The 17,819-nt window shown below is 37.4% G+C and overlaps 1 protein-coding gene across 3 annotated transcripts; it reads left to right on the forward strand.

Annotated features, from left to right (window-relative positions):
• The first annotated feature begins 396 nt into the window (after positions 1-396).
• TTPA (alpha tocopherol transfer protein) lies at positions 397-16,692 on the forward strand. Of its 3 annotated transcripts, XM_028111295.2 has the most exons (5): positions 397-600; positions 7,130-7,283; positions 12,402-12,595; positions 14,190-14,300; positions 16,519-16,692. In XM_028111295.2, the coding sequence occupies exons 1-5, from the start codon at positions 397-399 to the stop codon at positions 16,690-16,692; spliced, it is 837 nt and encodes a 278-aa protein (XP_027967096.1). The 3 variants fall into 3 exon arrangements, with proteins under 3 accessions (XP_027967096.1, XP_087879263.1, XP_087879264.1); XM_088023137.1 differs by lacking the exons at positions 7,130-7,283; positions 12,402-12,595; XM_088023138.1 differs by lacking the exons at positions 7,130-7,283; positions 12,402-12,595; positions 14,190-14,300.
• The last annotated feature ends 1,127 nt before the right edge of the window (positions 16,693-17,819 follow it).

The raw sequence follows: 17,819 nt of genomic DNA on the forward strand, positions 1-17,819 counted from the left end.
GGAGAAAAAGACGGAAAAATTTGTTCTAGCAGTGTGTGTGTGTGTGTGTGTGTGTGTGTGTGTGTGTGAAAAACGCCCCAACTAATCGTTACCAGGGTAGGCAAACTTTCTGATTTCTTCCCTTCGGCGATGAACACCACGACTTCCCTCACTGAAGAAAGAGGCTCGGGTTACCACCCCGGGGTTCCAGGAGGAGTTGCACCGTGGACACATCACGTGGTTCCAAGCGCTGGCCCACCCACTCGCGGGGACAAGAGGCCCGTCGCGGCCCGGCCGGGCGGGAGGGTGGGTGTGCGCTGGGCAGCCGCCACCGGAGGAGGGGCCGGAGGGTGGCGCGGAGTCCGCGCTTTTCCCCGCCGCCCCTATGAAGGCGGCGGGGAAAAGCGCGGGTCGGGCATGGCAGAGATGCGGCCGGGGCCGGCGGCTGGGCTGCAGCTCAGCGCGCTGCCCGACCACTCCCCGCTGCTGCAGCCCAGCCTGGCCGAGCTGCGGCGCCGGGCCCGGGCGTCGGGCGCTCCGCCGACGCCTCAGCCACTCACCGACTCCTTCCTGCTGCGGTTCCTGCGCGCCCGGGACTTCGACCTCGACCTGGCCTGGCGGGTAAGCACGCTTCCCTGCTGCGTTCCCCCGCGCGGGCAGGGCCGGGGACCAGCGGCATGGCCAGGCCTCTGTGAAATCCCTAGTTGCCTGCTGAGCGTTGGTGGCTACGCGCCCTTCTAACGCACCGGGCGGCGGGCGCGGTGGCCGCAGGTGTTCTGAGAACTCCCGCGCGGGTCCTTCCAGTTTCTCTGAGTCACGGAAACAGGAAACCTAGAAAAAGCTGGAGCGCTCTGGGGTGATGGCGCGTTTGACCCCAAACACTGGAACTGTGCTCTAGATGAGATAGGGATGTCTTTCCTGTCCCTGGCCGAAGCCAGCGATATAAAACAGTAACAGTTTTGAAGTAGGAAACCTAGATTTATCACATTTTAGCAGATCACTCCACCTGTGGTGGGGAAAATGAAGTTGCCAGTAAAATTGAAGGTCTGAAGCCAAATTCTAGCAAAATAGCGCCATTATTAATAATAATACTTAAGTGTCAGGACAGTAAAGCGGTCCAGTATATTTTGAGTGGAAAGGTGTGGGATGAGGTGGTTCTTTTGTGTTTCCAGGTATGTTACAGATGGTTGAAGAAAGGGTGATAGGAAGACAGGAACCAAAAAAGAGGGATGTAACCTTGAGTTCTGTCACTTTGGGCTCAGCATCCTCTTCTATTAAATAATGGTGAGAAAGCCTACCTCACTGATTTCGAGGATTGAACATTAACCAATTTAGCAGAACAACACGTACCCAGCACAGAGCTTGACAATATAGTAAGCACTCAGCAATTGAATCTGATCTAGCCCTTCTGCCAAGTGGCTTACTCGGTGTCATATTGGGAGGTGGGAGACAGGGGAAGTATACTAGTGCAGAATCATAACATGACCCAGTATGAGTTTTGTTGTTGTTGTTAACTGATTTTTAATTGAAAAAGTAAAGAGCATGGGTGATTTTTTTGTTTATGAACAGTAAAGAGTGCAAAGTAAGTTTCTAAAAGTAACTTTATAAAGGAAAAAAGTTCCCCACCCCAAACCTTCATTTTGCTGGTCCTCTACCCAGAATCAGTTACTGTTACCTGTTTATCTTTCTAGACATAGTCTGTGCTCACACAAGCATATGTATGTGTTTTACATTTGGCCTTGTTTGTTTGGTTTTTGTTTTGTTTTGTTTTTTGTTTTTACCTAATTTACCATAGAGATCAGCCTAGTTCAGTATGTGTGCATAAATCTTATTCTTTTGGGGGGCTGTGTACTATTCCATTGTATGGATTTATTATATCCCAGTTATTAGATAGGGGAGTTATCCTCAGCCAATGGCAATGCCAACACATGCTGTTCTTTCCTTCATTCAATGATTATTTTTTGAACTCTTACAATTTGCCTGGCTGTACACAAAATGCAGTAAACAAGACAAATGGGGTTTCTTCTATCACCAACTGGATATTGTAGTATCTCTTTATACACAGGTCTTTGTGCAAAAATAGGAATATATCCTTATAAGTTCAACCTGTAAAGTTCCTGGATGAAGTGAAGTATGCATTTTCAGGGTTGATGAATGTAAGTGTCCTTCAAAGCGTTTGCACTAATTTTATCACTTTTATATTACAAAATGGCGCCTTTTTCCCCATATTATCACCTACACTGTTCTATCAAACATTATGATCTGTGTCAACCTGCTTGGTGAGAAATTGGTTCTCATTATAATATGCATTTGTTTAATTATAAGTGAGGTTAATCATCTTTCATATATTTAAAATTTTTAGATTATTTTCCAGTTAGCTGTTTTTAGTTTGTTAATTTTCTTCCATTTTGTTCACATAAAATATACATATACATTTTTTATTCATAAAATATCTTTATGTATTAAAGAAAATAAGCCTTTGCCCTAGTCTGTTGTCTTTTGACATTGCTTGTACTATTTTCTTTTCTGTGCAGAGTTTAAACATTTTTATGTAATCACATGTATCGATTAGATTGTTCTTTGATTGTTTCTGGGTTTTATAAGCTCTTCTCCTCTCCAAAATTTTCTCTGGTAATTTATGATGTCTCCTTTTAATGTTGGAGTTGCTAACCTACTAGGATTTATTTTGATGTTAGGAATGAAATAAGAATCTGACTTTATTTTTGTTTTGTCAGATGGCTACTCAGGTATCCCAATGCTGAGTAAATATTAGTTTATTACTCAGGTAATAAACTAATATTTACTCAGCAACTACTAAATATAAAGACAATCTTAGGTCCTATGAGGAGTGCAGTTTAAATGAAACATTAAACATATAAATGTGTAGAGATCACTAATAATAAAAAAGTGTGTGATTTACTGATTTCATTTTAGCTGCTTTTCAAAAGTAATGTTAAACACAAGAAGGAATAAAAGTTACCCCCAGCAGCTGTTATATATATTGTTTTCTGTATTCTTTATTTTCCTGAATTGTTTTCATTTCACCATGTCCTTGAGGAATTGGTTAGCAAGACTGTCTAAATCCACTGGATAGGGATCAAGTTTCTGTCTGTGAACTCTTTGCCTTACTTTTCTGCCAACTGGAAAGGAAAGGGAAAGGCTTAGAGTGTGAAACTATTTTTTTTTTCAATTTCCTCCATAAAGGCAGTTAATTTAACTCAAACTCCCTTATTTATAATATAAAAGCCCTATAGTTTTAGTATATGAAGAAAGCTTGATAAGCCCCTCAGTTACAATGAAATTTCTCATTATTCTAGTTTTTGTATTTGAAGATACAATGAATTAATGAGGTTTTTATGATTCTAAAAGTTTATAGAGTACCAAGTATTTGGGTAAATAGTGTTTGTGTGGATCATCTCATTATTTTCTCATTTTAGAAGAAACTGAGATGCAGTTTCTAGTCCAAAATCAGGTATTAAGTGGTAGAGGAGGGATTTGAACTTGGGTTGAACTCTGCAGAGCCTATGCTCACAAGTATACTGCACTTGCCCCTTCTGTTCAAAACAATGAACATAAAACGGCCAACTGTTAACCTCTGTCTGTCCTACATATTCTTGTGAGTTCCTGTCTTTTATAAGTGACTAGTTCAGTTCCCTATGTTTTTGTTCTATGTGGTAAGTTTTTTTTTCCTTTAAGTATGTTTACGGTTTCCCCAAAGTCTTTGAAGCTTTCAAAAATCCATTGACTCTTCCTGTAGCTTCTTTTGTAGAATTTGTCATATCACATGTCAGTTTCAGCGACTCTGCTCCTGATAGTTACTGCCCTTAAACAAATGTGTAACTTCTCTGAGCTTTGGTATTCTTATCCTTAACGTGGGAAAATAGTAGTTACCTCTCAGGATGGTTGTGAGAAGGAATTGAAATGATGCCATTAAACCCTGTAAACGCACCAACACTACAGCTCTTATTTTGTTTGAAAGCACATGAAAAATATAAGACGAAACTGACTCTATTACAAAGCATAGTTAAAATAAACCCTAACTTTTTACATTTATTTATTCCTAACTGGGGCAAAAACAGGTGCCTTCCAGTAATGAATGTTCACCTGCTGCCAGTTTTGTTGTTGTTGTGAACTTCTGATGATTTGTTTGAGAATTGCTCAGTAGCGGTTGTGTTATTTACATAACTTATTTATGTCAGCCGAGTATTGAATTTACTTGTCAGAGGAAAAGTAATGCTCAAAGATCCAGGTTTAGATATTTCAATTTGCAAAAGTTAAATGTCAAAGGCAGGAGAGTGATTTGCGCACCTTTACGAAAAAGTCAGCTTTTCAAGTATGTGAATTCGGCTGGTTTATTCATGCATTAATTTATTCTTTCATTCAACACTTGTACCTATCTCCTGGGTGCCCAGCATTCTGCAGAGATGAATAAGCTGAGGACCCTGCCTGTTACCTAAAAGATCCCTTTTAATGAAGCTACAACTTCTATGATTCCATGGGAAATTAAAATCGTTATTTTTATATAGGAGCAAATATGCTCCTTCTAGTGTTTTGCTTGAATCAGAATTCAAAGGACTATTTTTGTATCTGAGGGAGCTATCAAAGTAATGAGCACTGTAACATTCTTTTAACACTTATTCTGATGCCCTCTAAGACAGGAGGAGGAAGAGAAACTCAAAGAGTAGAATGAATATATCAGAATCTACAATGTACCTTCTGTTCTTTCTGCTTTTGGAAATTGCTATTTAGGTCACCAATTATTTCTTTGTTGGCTAATTTAGGGACTTTTTTCTTTTCTACCTTGCAGTTTTATTCAGCCCGTGGCAACATTCTCTTTTTTAGAAGAGTTCAGAAAAGTTTATTAAATGAAGAAATGAGACGGAGAAAGACAGAGATAAAGTTAGAAAGACAACATCAGGGAGAGAAGAGAGCGAGAGGAGAGGGGGGCAGGAGACATACATAACTTTTTCCTCCCTTCTGTGCACCATGGTGTCGAGGCTCCTCCAGTCCAGCCAGCTTTTCTCTTTCTCCAGCCTTTGCCAGCCATTAACGTTGCCCCAGGTTCGGAATTTCACCCTCTACTTGGCTTTTAAATTTCTATTTGTTCTTTCTCCTCCAGGTCATTACTACTTTGTGATCACACCTGTCATGTGTATTCCAATGACTCTCAAATATGAAATTCGTCCCTTCCTTTCATCTAAACTTCCATTCCTCACCTCTTTAAACTCAAAACAGACTTATTGTTGGGGTGCCCGGGTGGTGCAGATGGTTAAGCCTCTGACACTTGGTTTCAGCTCAGGTCTTGATCTCATGGTCATGAGATCGAGCCTTCCCTCAGGCTCCGCGCTCAGCATGGAGTTTGCTTGAGATTCTCCTTCCTTCTCCCTCTGCCCCTCCCTCTTGTGCTCTCTCTCTCTCAAAATAAATCTTTAAAACAAAACAAAAAAAAAACCCAAACATATTGTCATTTTACAAAAATTGAGAATGCTAAACATCGTGAAGAGGAAAATTAAACTATAATAAACTTTAAATGCATTGATGTTAGTATTCTCCACAACATACTGGCAATATCCGTATTTCTTGTAAATGCAGAGTAAACATCATTGGCAGTTCTTTTAAAATGAAAAGAAAACGGGGGCGCCTGGGTGGCTCAGATGGTTAAGCGTCTGCCTTCGGCTCAGGTCGTGATCCCAGGGTCCTGGGATCGAGTCCCGTGTCGGGCTCCCTGCTCCTTGGGAGCCTGCTTCTCCCTCTGCCTCTCTCTCTCTCTGTCTTTCATGAATAAATAAATAAAATCTTAAAAAAAAATAAAATAAAATGAAAAGAAAACGGGATTCCTTCAGACCATACTTTACCAAGACCTACTATCTGGGCTTACTGTTCCGCTCGGAATACATACCACTATTAACAAAGTTGATTTTTGTTGTTTTTCTATTAGTAGAAAGTATAGCAATGGTATAGAGATGTTCCTTTATATCTTTGATTTAGCTCTTTTTTTTTAGTAAAGAAAATGAAACCAAAAAATTCTAGTTATCTTTAACATAAACTTGCACTAAGATACTCAGATGAGCAATAAATCCAAATAACTTTCCTATTACAACAATAGCAGGGGTAACTACCACTCATTATGTCCATGTATGCTTTACGCTTAATCCTGCAAGCAGATATGGAGGAAACAAGACACAAAGGAGTTAAATAACTACCCAAGATCACACAGGTGATATATGGTAGAGTCAAGGTTTTTCTGACGAAGCAGCCTGGGAATTTAACTTTTCACTATGTAGCATGGCATGTATGATCCAGTTGTCACCAGCGGGTCAGCCCCAATAAGCCTCAATAAAATGCCCCACAGGCATTTTATTCTGTTCATGGCTATAACTCAAGTGCCTATCCAGTGTGTAGAACATTGTAGATGCTCCAAAAATATTTGTAGACCTAATTCATTTGATTTCTATTTTTCCTTATTTCAGAATGGACTAACAGTGGATATTTCAGTTATCTATTGCTGAGTAACAAGTCACCCCCAAATTTAGTGGCTTAAACCACAACTACTTATTTGTGATTCTCTCAGTTGGGGAGGGCTGAGTGGGGATGACTCATCTGTGATCCACATTGCATCAGATGGGAACTTGGCTGAGACCAGACCAAGATGGGCTCTGGTTGTCTAGTGCCTCTTTCCACATAGACTTACTATTTAGTAATCTTATTCTGATGTGGTTTCTGGGTCCCCAAAAGCCAATGCAGAAAGTCCCAGCCTTCCTAAACTAGCACAGTGTCACTTCTGCCAAAGTAAAATGTATGGCTGGCCCAGATTCTGGGGGGAGGAATCAACTGGATTCCACCTGTAACGGGACAAATGGCATGTGTCTGCCAGGAGGGGAGGTATTATTGGTAGCTATCTTTGGAGACTACCAACCATAGGAGACAAATGAAAATTACTCAACTTGAATTTGTGATGAAGTCTTATCACCTGCGATGCTTGAAGAAGGGAACTTAAATTTTTACAATGAAAAAAAAAAAAACCACTCCAGATTCAAATCCTGACATAATGGATGGTAAGAGCTGTACATAATGCCAAGGCTTTGCTTCCATTTTTACAAGGTGCTTACCATGTATGACATCTGTAGTCAATTTTTATTTTATTTTTCAGTTACTGAAAAATTATTATAAGTGGAGAGCAGAATGTCCAGAAATAAGTGCAGATCTGTGCCCTAGACGTATTCTGGGACTTCTGAAGGCTGGTTACCTCGGAGTCCTGAGAGCCAGAGATCCCACTGGCAGCAAAGTTCTTATTTACAGAATCGGTAAGTCATATACAGCACTGCTTTTCTTTTTCTTGGCTGCCATATTGAAAGCTTTATGAGTCCATATTTAAGAATTTCACTTTTCAGGTTTTAACTTAGGTTTAATTTAGATTGTAATGTCCCTCAAATATAATAAAACTGGCAACTGTGAGAAAATTAGAAACCAACGAAAAGCTTGCTTCCATTCTTCCACAGAGTCAGCGGTATAAAATAAGAGAGAAAGAAAGCAGAGTAGAGAAATATGGGGGGAAAGGTGAAAAAGATCAAGGTGTAAAGAGTTTAGAAAATGCTTAGGTAGGAAATCCAAATAAGAATTCTGAACGGTATTAACACAAGCTCCATGAGAGCATGGATTTTGTCTGTATCCTAACACTGAAACCAGGACCTCGTATATGGTAGGGATGTATTAAATATTTCTGGAATGAATGAATGGCTCGTTGGATAACACCCAAGGCTGAGGAGCCAGGGGCTTATTCTCTGGGATGGGGGAAGGTCCAGTGGGAAAGCGGCATCCCTGAGTTGCGTTGAAGACACTGTATTCCACATACCCCTCTTGTCATAGCTTCCCCTTTTCACCATTAGGCCTTCCTAGTATTTCCTTTAGTGTGACTGCCCCTCCCTTAGACCTGTGTGTGATTAAAAATGGCATGTAATGAAGAAGGACTCACACTGCTCCCAGCATCCTCTTGTGGCCTCTTTATAGATTTGCTTTTTCTACCTGATTATAGATAAGATACCTGCTTGTAACTCAGCTGTTTATGATCTTGTAAAGAAGGCGCTGCATGTAATTCTTTAGGGTATCAGAAGACCGAGGAGAATGATTCCAGGTGTTTGCTCCTGCTTATGTGTCAGATACAATTGGGACAGTCATGAAGCCACTGTCCATAAAACAGACGTCACAATGTCTGCCCTGTCCTTTTGTTGCTCCACCAGTGTTATAGGATGATGAATCTAGTTCCCCAAGTTCTTTAGAGGTAGAGTTGCGAGAATGATGATATTATCTATGTTTTATGTAGCAAGTAAACATAGAGTGTATGAAAATATGGGATGTCCAGTCTGAATTTGAATTTCAGATAAACAGGATATAATTTTTTAGTATCAGTATGCTCCATACATACTAAAAAATTATTTGTTTTTTATCTGAAATTCAGCTTTAACAGGGTGTCTTATATTTTATCTGGCAATGCTACTCAAAGGTCCCAGGAGCATAAAACTGAAACCTTCAGGGGGCTCTTTCTGCAAGTATCCTGGCTCTGTACTGCCTGGCTGGAGTTTTTTCAAATTTGTTCATAAATTACCTGGGGCAAGTTAAGAAGTAAAAATGACATCTTGATAGTGAAAAAACAAATGTGCTACTTTGATCATAAATACCTTAATACTGGGGGCATCTGGCTAGCCCAGTCAGTGGAACGTGCGACTCTTGATCTCGGGGTTGTGAGTTTGAGCCCCACGTTGGGTATAGAGATAATTTAAAAATAAAAGCTTTATGAATAAATAAATATATACATACATACATACATACCTTAACACTGCATCAGTTGTCTTCTATTGCTTAGCGAGAGGGTTTCTTATGGTACATTAACATTTAAGTACACTGTTTTTAAAATCAAGAAAACATGTGGGTTGGGGCGGTCCCTGGGTGGCTCAGTCGGTTAAGCATTTGCCTTCAGCTCAGGTCATGATCCCAGGGTCCTGGGATCGAGCCCCATATCCAGTTAATTGCTCGGCGGGGAGCCTGCTTCTCCCTCTCCCTCTGCCTGCCGCTCCCCCTGCTTGTGCGCTCTCTCTCTGCCAAATAAATAAAATCTTAAAAAGAAAAACAGAAAACATGTAAGTTAGTGATGGTCAGAACAGAAGGGCATGCAGCAAATTTCTTGTGTGTTATGTAGAGTAAGATCTTTTTCTAGGGTGCAAAGGGAAAAACTCAGAAGAGGTTCAGGAGTAAAAGGAAAGGATAGGATAAAGATTTATAAATTTCCTAAATGTAATTGAATTAATGGGAGAAACTAAAAAAGGAAATCTGTGGTAGAGGTTTTGGGTAGAACATTAGCATAACCACCTTTCCCTAGGTACCATCTCTGCAGTGAAAATGCACAGAACCTTTTTTCTCCAGTCCATCAGGGCAACACAAGGTGAAACTCAGTTTTTGCCACTATTAGACTACCAGCCAGATATAATTTTATGCCTTTTGAAACTATTATACTGTTGCAGCAAAAATAAAATTTAACAGTGAGTATTACATTTTGACTGTGGCTTAGTTCTTAGGGTTAAAGTTCTACAGCACATTGCCCAGGTTGAAACTGCAGCTCTGCTATGTTCTAGCTACATGGGCAGCTATGTACCTGCAACCCCATTTTGTCCTCTGTCAAACAGGCATAGTAAAAACCTATCTCACGGGGTTCCTATGAGCATTAAATCCTGTCATACACATGAAATATAATTAGAACATTACCTGACATATAATGAGCACTCAATAAATATTAAAGAGATGCTGGAAAAGGAATGAAGAAGTTAAGGCATATTTTCCTTTTGCCTTAAAGGAGCTTAGAGTCTAGACCAGCGCTATCCAATAGAATTTTCTATGATGATGAAATTGTTCTACAGTAGCCACTAGTCACATGTGGCTATTGAGCACTTGAAATGTGGCTTTTGCTACTAAGAAATTGAATTTTTAATTTTATTTAATGTTAATCAGTTTAAATTTAATAGCCACACATGGCTAATGGCTACCCCATTAGACAGCACAGGTCTAGACAACTATGTTGGTGAGCTCGGGAATTTAGGCCAGTAACTATTTTCTTGACTGCAGACTTTCAATCATTCTGCTTGTATTTTTCACCATTGTAGCTTTCTGCCAATGTCTGAAGTAGTATAGTATATTTGAGCTGGGTTATCCATGAATTGATTACTCAAATTCTTAGCAGGCAGCTGAGGCTCTTAAAAAGCAAAGGGCAATCCCATTATGCCTTTCTGGGAATACTTCTGATTGTCTCTTTTCTATCTTCGATTTTTTCCTTGCTAGTAGACACTTCCTATCAACCTTTAACTCTATTAAGGGTCAGCCATCCAAAACAAAACAAAAACTCCTTCTCAATCCCACAAGATCCTCCAGCCTCCACCCCAGCCATCTCCCTACTCCTCATTCTCAGCCAAACATCTCAAATTAGTGATGTTCGCCATCCATATTTTCACACAGTTTTTCACAATTCCTCTCAATCCACCCTGGCCTGGTTTCACTTCCACCTCTGTGCTGAAATGACCTTAACAAATCATCAGTGACCTTCTTTTCACCAAATCTAATGGACATGTTTAGTTCTGTTTTACTTGATCTCTCAACACAGCAAACCACTTGCTCTTTCTTGAGATATCCTCTTCTCTTGGCTTTTCTAATGCCACATTCTCCTGATATTTTCCTGACTTAAACTGGCTGCCCCTTCTGAGTCTCCTTTGCTGGCACCACCTGTTCTACCACCTTTTCAATTCTGAAATTCTTTAGTGCATTGGCCTTAGCTTCCTCTTCTTATGCTACTTTCTGTATAGACCTAAAATAATCCCTGTTGCAGGCTGTCATGCAAGTACAAACAACTCTCAGATTTCTGTCTTCACCCCACCATCTCCTGTCCCCAGGGATCTGTATGAGCAGCTCCCTATTCCAACTTTCTCCAATCGGATGTCTCTCATTCACCATATTTACGTGTCCAAAACTACTTGTGATTTTTTCCTCCCAAAACATTTCTCTTCCCCTGTTTCCTATCTCAATAAATGGTACCACCATTCTACCCAGTTGTCCAAGCCAGAAACTTTGGTATTTTGAAACTTTACCATTACTTAATCATGAATCTTTTTTTCCCCCCTTTCTCATTTGTCTCCTTAGGCACTCCTTGGAACCTTCAGTATGAAGACTTGCATTTTTTTTCAGCTTTGGAACATTTTTGTCTACTGTTATTCCTCTTTCCCCTCTTCCCTATTCTCTGCATTATTTCCTTCCAGAACTCTAATTAGTTGGATGTCAGAACTCTGGATCTAGCTACATGTCTCTAGCTGCATGAGTCTTTTGATGCATACATATCAACTGTTGGCTCTTTTCAGAGAATTCCTCAGCTTGGTATTCCAAACCATTATGCACTCATTGGCTGTGTCTTTTCTGCTATTTGTCCCATCAACTGAGATTTGCTTGAATTATCATCTTTTTATTTCCAGATCTCAACTCATTCTTTTAAATAATAACCTGTTCTTATAATAATAGCCTACATTACCCTTTTATTCCCTCACTGAAACTATTTTGCTTCTTTTTAATGTCTCTTGCTTTATTAACTGTTTCTTTAGGTTTTAATGCCTTTGTCTATTGAGTGTGGTTCCCCTCTTCTTTGTGTGTATTTTTAAAAATGTTATAATACTTAGTGAATGTGTTATCTTCTTTTAAGATCACCTGTTTGCCTGTCCATTACTGTCATTTCTGCTTGCCCTGGCCTGCCCAGGGATGGTGGGGGAGGGGAGAGGACAGGAATGTCAGTAATGCTTTGTTGTTTCCCCTGGGTGTAGGCAGCTACTGGAGTGCTTCCCTGGCTCTTTTCCAAAGCCTACACTTAAACTGTTCTGGCCTGTGCAGACATGACAGCTATGTGCTGTTGCCACCAAGTGGTGTCTGATACATCAGCCTGCCAGTCTGCTCTTCATCCATTTCTCTTAGCACCCTCCTTGGTTACTATAGGGACCTTAGTTACTCTTTATAATCCTTTATCACCCCAAAGCCTTTGCTTTTCCCATTTCCAACACCTCCGAGCTGGGAGCATACCTGGGGACATCTTCCTCTTTAGCCACAACCCCCTCCTGAATGTTTTGGGCTATAGTTTCATCTGGCCATCAAATCCAGCCTGCATTCATTCTCTTCTCCCCCATGCCCTTAAAAATCTGTTCTTCCCTAAGGATTTGAGGATGGAGGAAATAGCAGGAACGTGTTTTTGGACTACCAAATTGATCCATTATTCAGTCCATGCTCTTTGTACATGTTTTTATTTCTACTGATGTCTTAAGTCTCAAAAGAATTAGTTTCCCTTTGTAAATCTTCCTGAATCTTTACACTATGCTGAGATATGCTATTTTTAAAATTTTTTTTAGCACAATGGGACCCAAAAGTTTTCACAGCTTATGATGTTTTTCGCGTAAGTCTAATCACATCCGAGCTTATTGTACAGGAGGTAGAAACACAACGGAATGGTATCAAGGCTATCTTTGATCTAGAAGGCTGGCAGTTTTCTCATGCTTTTCAAATCACCCCATCTGTAGCCAAGAAGATTGCTGCTGTTCTTACAGTAAGTGTATATTTTAACTCTTTGGGATACTAATTCCAAATAATAGATTTCAATTTAGTTATATGTTCAACAAAGCAAGAGGATAGTACATTTATTAGAAAATAAATAATTTTAAAATGACACATAGAATTCAATAATGCTAAGAGGAAATAAAGTGCTATTAATTCATAAAAGAAAGAATGTTGCAAGAAACTGAAAGCAGGTTCAAAATTAGTAACTACAGAATTTATACATTTAAATAATAACATGGTAACTTTCTGTTTCTGTTATTAAAATTTTCTTCCTAAATTAAAAAATTGACTCAAAACAATATTTATAGCAATGGTACAATAAAATGTTACATTCTTGGTAGGTATAAATTGATACAGTTCTTTCAGAAATTAAAAGGTTTTTAAGATGGCCATCATCTTTGATCCAGTAATTCTACTTTCGGGGACCTAGCCAACGAATAATCTGAAATACAGTAAAGACTTCATATATAATAACAATAGTAGCTTATTATGTGCCAAGTACTTTGCTAAATGTCTCAAGTGCATTACCCTTTAATGACCAAACAAGCCTATAGCTATTATTTTTCCCATTTTACAGATTAATTAGCTATGTCAGAGGGGTGACGTAGCAATGCCCAAGTACACACATTTTGTCAGCAGTGAAGCAAGAATTCCAGTTCAGGTCATCTGACTGTAGGAGTTGTGTTTATAACCACCATTGCCTCCAATAAATAAAGATAGTTACTATAGAATCAATTTTTATAGATGAAAATTAGAAACAGTTTATTTTTCTAGAAATAGGAAAATTATGGTATGTCCATTTGATAGATTATCGCAATATTGAAACTCATGATATGTGTAAAAATTGTATTATGTCAATGAAACAAAACAGGGTGCAAATTATTTAGACAGCATATTGGCAATTATGTTTAAAATAAAATTATTCATAGAAAGAACCTGGAAGGAAAAGCTCCAAATTGATAACACATCTGTAAAAGCTATGCATAGGTAAAAAAAAAAAGAATTTTGCATGAAAGAAATTTGGCAGGAGAAGTCTGTATGTTAACATATTTTGTATAGGAAGACTATTGATGAGGGGTTTTTTGTTTTAATTCTTAATGTTTTAAGCTTTCTAAATAAACCTATATTACTTTGATGTGAAAGACCTATACCTGTGCCAAGTTTAAAAGTGTGTGTTTACTATTCCTTCAGCTTCTTATGAGATTTTAATTTTTTTCTCAAAATAAAAATTGGGGGAACATGGTTAAATATAAACATCCAAATGACTCACTGGTTCATTGAAAGAACATTTATATGTGATTGGAAAGGATATTTTCTGTGTCTTACTTACAAAAGATGCAGGTCTTTCTTAAAATACTTTGCCTAAGCTATAAGGTGAAAGCTTTTTCAGGATCTTTCCTTAATCTAGTGACTGTGAACTGCAGAGCAGGATATTGTGTTGATGGAATAAATAATTCTGAAAATAAAATCCCACTTTAGGTACTGCACTAAGTAAAGCAAGTGTTCAGAGAAGGGACTGGTCAATAGGAATATATATTGATTTATGCTTTGTTATTAATAATTTTTTTCTTTATTTTCAAAAGGATTCCTTTCCATTAAAAGTTCGTGGTATCCATTTGATAAATCAGCCAATAATTTTCCATGCTGTCTTTTCCCTGATTAAACCATTCCTGACTGAAAAAATTAAGGAACGGGTAAGTAAAACATATTCAAGTCACTATTCTTCCGTACCAAATGTTCCAAACCTTTTTATTTAAGGATTGAATTATTACCTCCCCTCCCCACAATTAACTCAATGTTTTAAGTATTTGTCTAACAAAGCATTTTTATAAATTAAAATTCCTTTTTAATTTGGAAAATCAAGTTAGGCTGTGGGGCGAACAGCCTCTCATTCATTGAAGTGGGAGTGCAAAATGGTATATTCCCTGTAGAGGGCAGTGTGGTAATAGTTATCAAAATCACAGCCTTTGCACTTCTGGGATTTTATCCCACAGATACACCAGCACATAAACAAAATTACAGATACAAAAGGATTCATTGCAGCAAAAGACTGGAAACTGCCAAGTGTTCATCATTAGGGAACTGGTTAAATAAACAGCTGTATCAACACAATGGAATACAATAAGACTTTCATGATGTAAAGTGAAATAAAAAAATGAATAATTTTTATAGTATGCTACCTTTTGTATAAAAAGGGGAGAAATCAGAATCTCTAGTTGCATTTACATTAAAAGGCTACAAGAAAGCAACCTAACTATATGTAGTAGAGTAGAGGTGTGGACGGGGTGGATGAGGTTTGAGTAGGGACCAAGGCATCTCATTGTATATCTTTTATCTTGTTTTGATTTCTAGCCATATGAATGTATTATCTGTGCAAATAAAAAATAAATGTATTTAAATTAGACATGCATAACTGAAAACCCCAATACCCAAGGTATGTGACTTAATGTCATGTTAGTTAAAGCAAAGAGATTTGATGAGTTTCTTTGTTTTTGTTTTTACCTATCTTGTGGAGCCTCATCTCAGGTGAATATCTAATATCTCTTGGGATTTTTCAAGTATTAAAAATAAAATTTGAATTCCCAAGAATGGCAACCACCCTTCTACATTAGTCTATAAAGGATAATTTGTAGAGGTTATCCAGTAGGAATTTCTATCTGTCTTCAAGAAGAACTACACCTATGAAGATGGCCACTTTTCATTCTAGCATTTTTAGAAAAGTCAATTTTGGGGGGCTCACTTTTGTCTCTCTTCAGTGTAGCTTGATAATATCTGACACGTTTTGTTTAACTCTGAAAGATCTAAAACTAAGTATTTCTATTTTGGGTTATATTCTGGACAAATAAAAACAAAAACAATGAACCGAACCTAATGAATAGGAGAATATGAGCAAAAAAGAAAGAAAAATTTAAAAATTGAGAAGGTAGGTGGAGCATTTCAGTGAAAGGTAATTGACATGAAACAGACTTGCCAAAGTAAGGGAGATGGGGACCCAATCAAGCCATTCTCCTCTCAACATTTTGGCAATACCTTGTGAGTGTTTTTATTTGCCCCCTTCTGAGGAAATGGTAGAATTTTTTTCAATTAGCTGATGATATTTTAAACATTTCAGAAGAAATCAAGAATTGGGACTCTGAGGTTCCCAACTCCAGGAAACTTGTTTCATTCATTTTTCAATTCTCCTATCCTAGCATACAGTAGCTGTTTTTAAATGATCATTGAATGTATAGATGAACATTTTACCCTAGCAGATGGAAAAAGGGCACTTATTTATTTTTAGCAAGATGTGCTTTTAATTGAAGGCTCTAAGTCTTTATTTTAACTTCATGGCATTATATGATCACTTTTTATACTTTAAAATATTTGAAAATTTAAGGTTCTCAACCATCATAATTGTCTCAATTCTGTTCTAGCCAAGAGTATCCATCAACTGTACCACATAAATTACTCCCCATATACATAGCGGTGTGCGCAGATATATGCTTCTAATTCATATGAACTAATACCAGGAAGTATATTTTTATCATCTCTAGAACAGTCTCAGGATGTTAGATATTTTGCTAAGAATCACCTGTACATTAGGGAATAGACTGTATAAAATAATTTTATTTAGAGTTTTAAAAATCTATTTTTGAAAGAGGACAGAATATCTTTCTATAAATCTTATATAGTTATACAAATACAAATACATATAAAAAACAATAAGGTGGTTAGACTGATAAGCAGCACAATAGAAATTTAAGTATAATTCTTACAAAAGCAGAGAAATAAAGGGCATAGTATCTATACATGCTCTCCTATCTTGAAAGTCATTAGAATGCCTTGTTCTGTGGTATTGATTTTACGTTAAAAATATATCTAATCTACTGAGAGACTGAGGGCATATCTTCTAAAACATTTTGGCTATTTCAGATTCACATGCACGGGAACAATTACAAACAAAGCTTACTTCAGCATTTCCCAGACATTCTTCCTCTGGAATATGGTGGTACAGAATTCTCCATGGAGGGCATTTGTCAGGAGTGGACAAATTTTATAATGAAGTCTGAAAATTACCTCAGCAGCATTTCACAGATCGGTCAATGAGAAGAAGTTACTTAATGTCAATGACTTCCTAATTGTAAATACATGAGTGAGATCCTACCTGGTTATATGAATGAAAGAAAAAAAAATCCTTTAAGCTAATTAACATTTTTCTGATTGATCTTTTAAAATGTAAAACTCTTCTGACATGAGCAACATGGATATTTGGGAAACTTCTTGACTTTTTAAATGCATTTTCTGTATCTTTCAAGTAGTTAAAGGATTCCTGATTTTTATACTTGAAAGCATCTCCTAAAGTAGCTGTTTCTGAAAAGTTTCATTTGCAACAAGTTATCTGACTACATTGGTTTAGTAATAAATGTATACATAGTCCACTGAAAAGAAGAATTAGCACAAATCAACTGATGATGAAAATCTATTAACACCCATTTTGGGTGGATGTCAGATTAGATTATAATTCAGATTAAAATCTGAATACAGTTTTACAGTTATTCTGTGGACCAGCAAGATAGTTCATCTCAGAGAAGTTCTATTTCAGCATATTTACACAATAGAAACTTGACTGAGGAGTCTGTACACCATAAACTATTATATGTAGCATCTAGACCTCTTTATGAAATTACTCATGTTGATACAATTTATAATCAAAAATAATTTAGGAAATATTTCAGGCATAGCTGATGGTTTCTTAATATTATTTCTGCATTTTCAAATAAATCTAGAATGTAATTTTGATTTCAGTTTCTGGTTATTCTTATCATGACTACATAGAGAATTAGAAATGGAATAATATTTAATTGTCATACATGGACTCTATTTTTAATTGAACAATAACACAACTACACAACTACACAAAGGAAAGGAAATGTTTACATTTTAAAAATCACTGTCAGTTACACCCGGAACTTTTCAGATTATGTATGAAATAATTCTACTTTTACTATATATCAGAATATTCTAGCCAAATTCTATAATTCGCATTTACTTTAAAAAACCAGTAGTTAAATTGTGCTGTTTGTATTATAGTTTATGTCAAAGAATATTTCATTTATTGATACAACGTCAGTATAGCTTTCAATTTATGACAATTTTATAGTGTTTCATGATTTTTTAAATTTTATTTTAAGCTTGAAAATAAAAAACCACAGGGTGAAAAATTTGTTAAACAT

Source organism: Eumetopias jubatus, unplaced genomic scaffold (genome assembly GCF_037043125.1).
Source record: "Eumetopias jubatus isolate StellerSeaLion01/CBP00866 unplaced genomic scaffold, mEumJub1_p1.0 scaffold_4, whole genome shotgun sequence".
Taxonomy (NCBI): domain Eukaryota; kingdom Metazoa; phylum Chordata; class Mammalia; order Carnivora; family Otariidae; genus Eumetopias; species Eumetopias jubatus.

Bases quoted from the DNA above. Each gene is read 5' to 3' on its own strand.
- TTPA (XM_028111295.2), top strand. From the start codon at position 397: ATGGCAGAGATGCGGCCGGGGCCGGCGGCTGGGCTGCAGCTCAGCGCG. The intron at 7,284-12,401 runs GTAAGTCATATA...AATTTTTTTTAG, and splicing joins AGTTCTTATTTACAGAATCG to CACAATGGGACCCAAAAGTT. The intron at 14,301-16,518 runs GTAAGTAAAACA...TGGCTATTTCAG, and splicing joins CTGAAAAAATTAAGGAACGG to ATTCACATGCACGGGAACAA.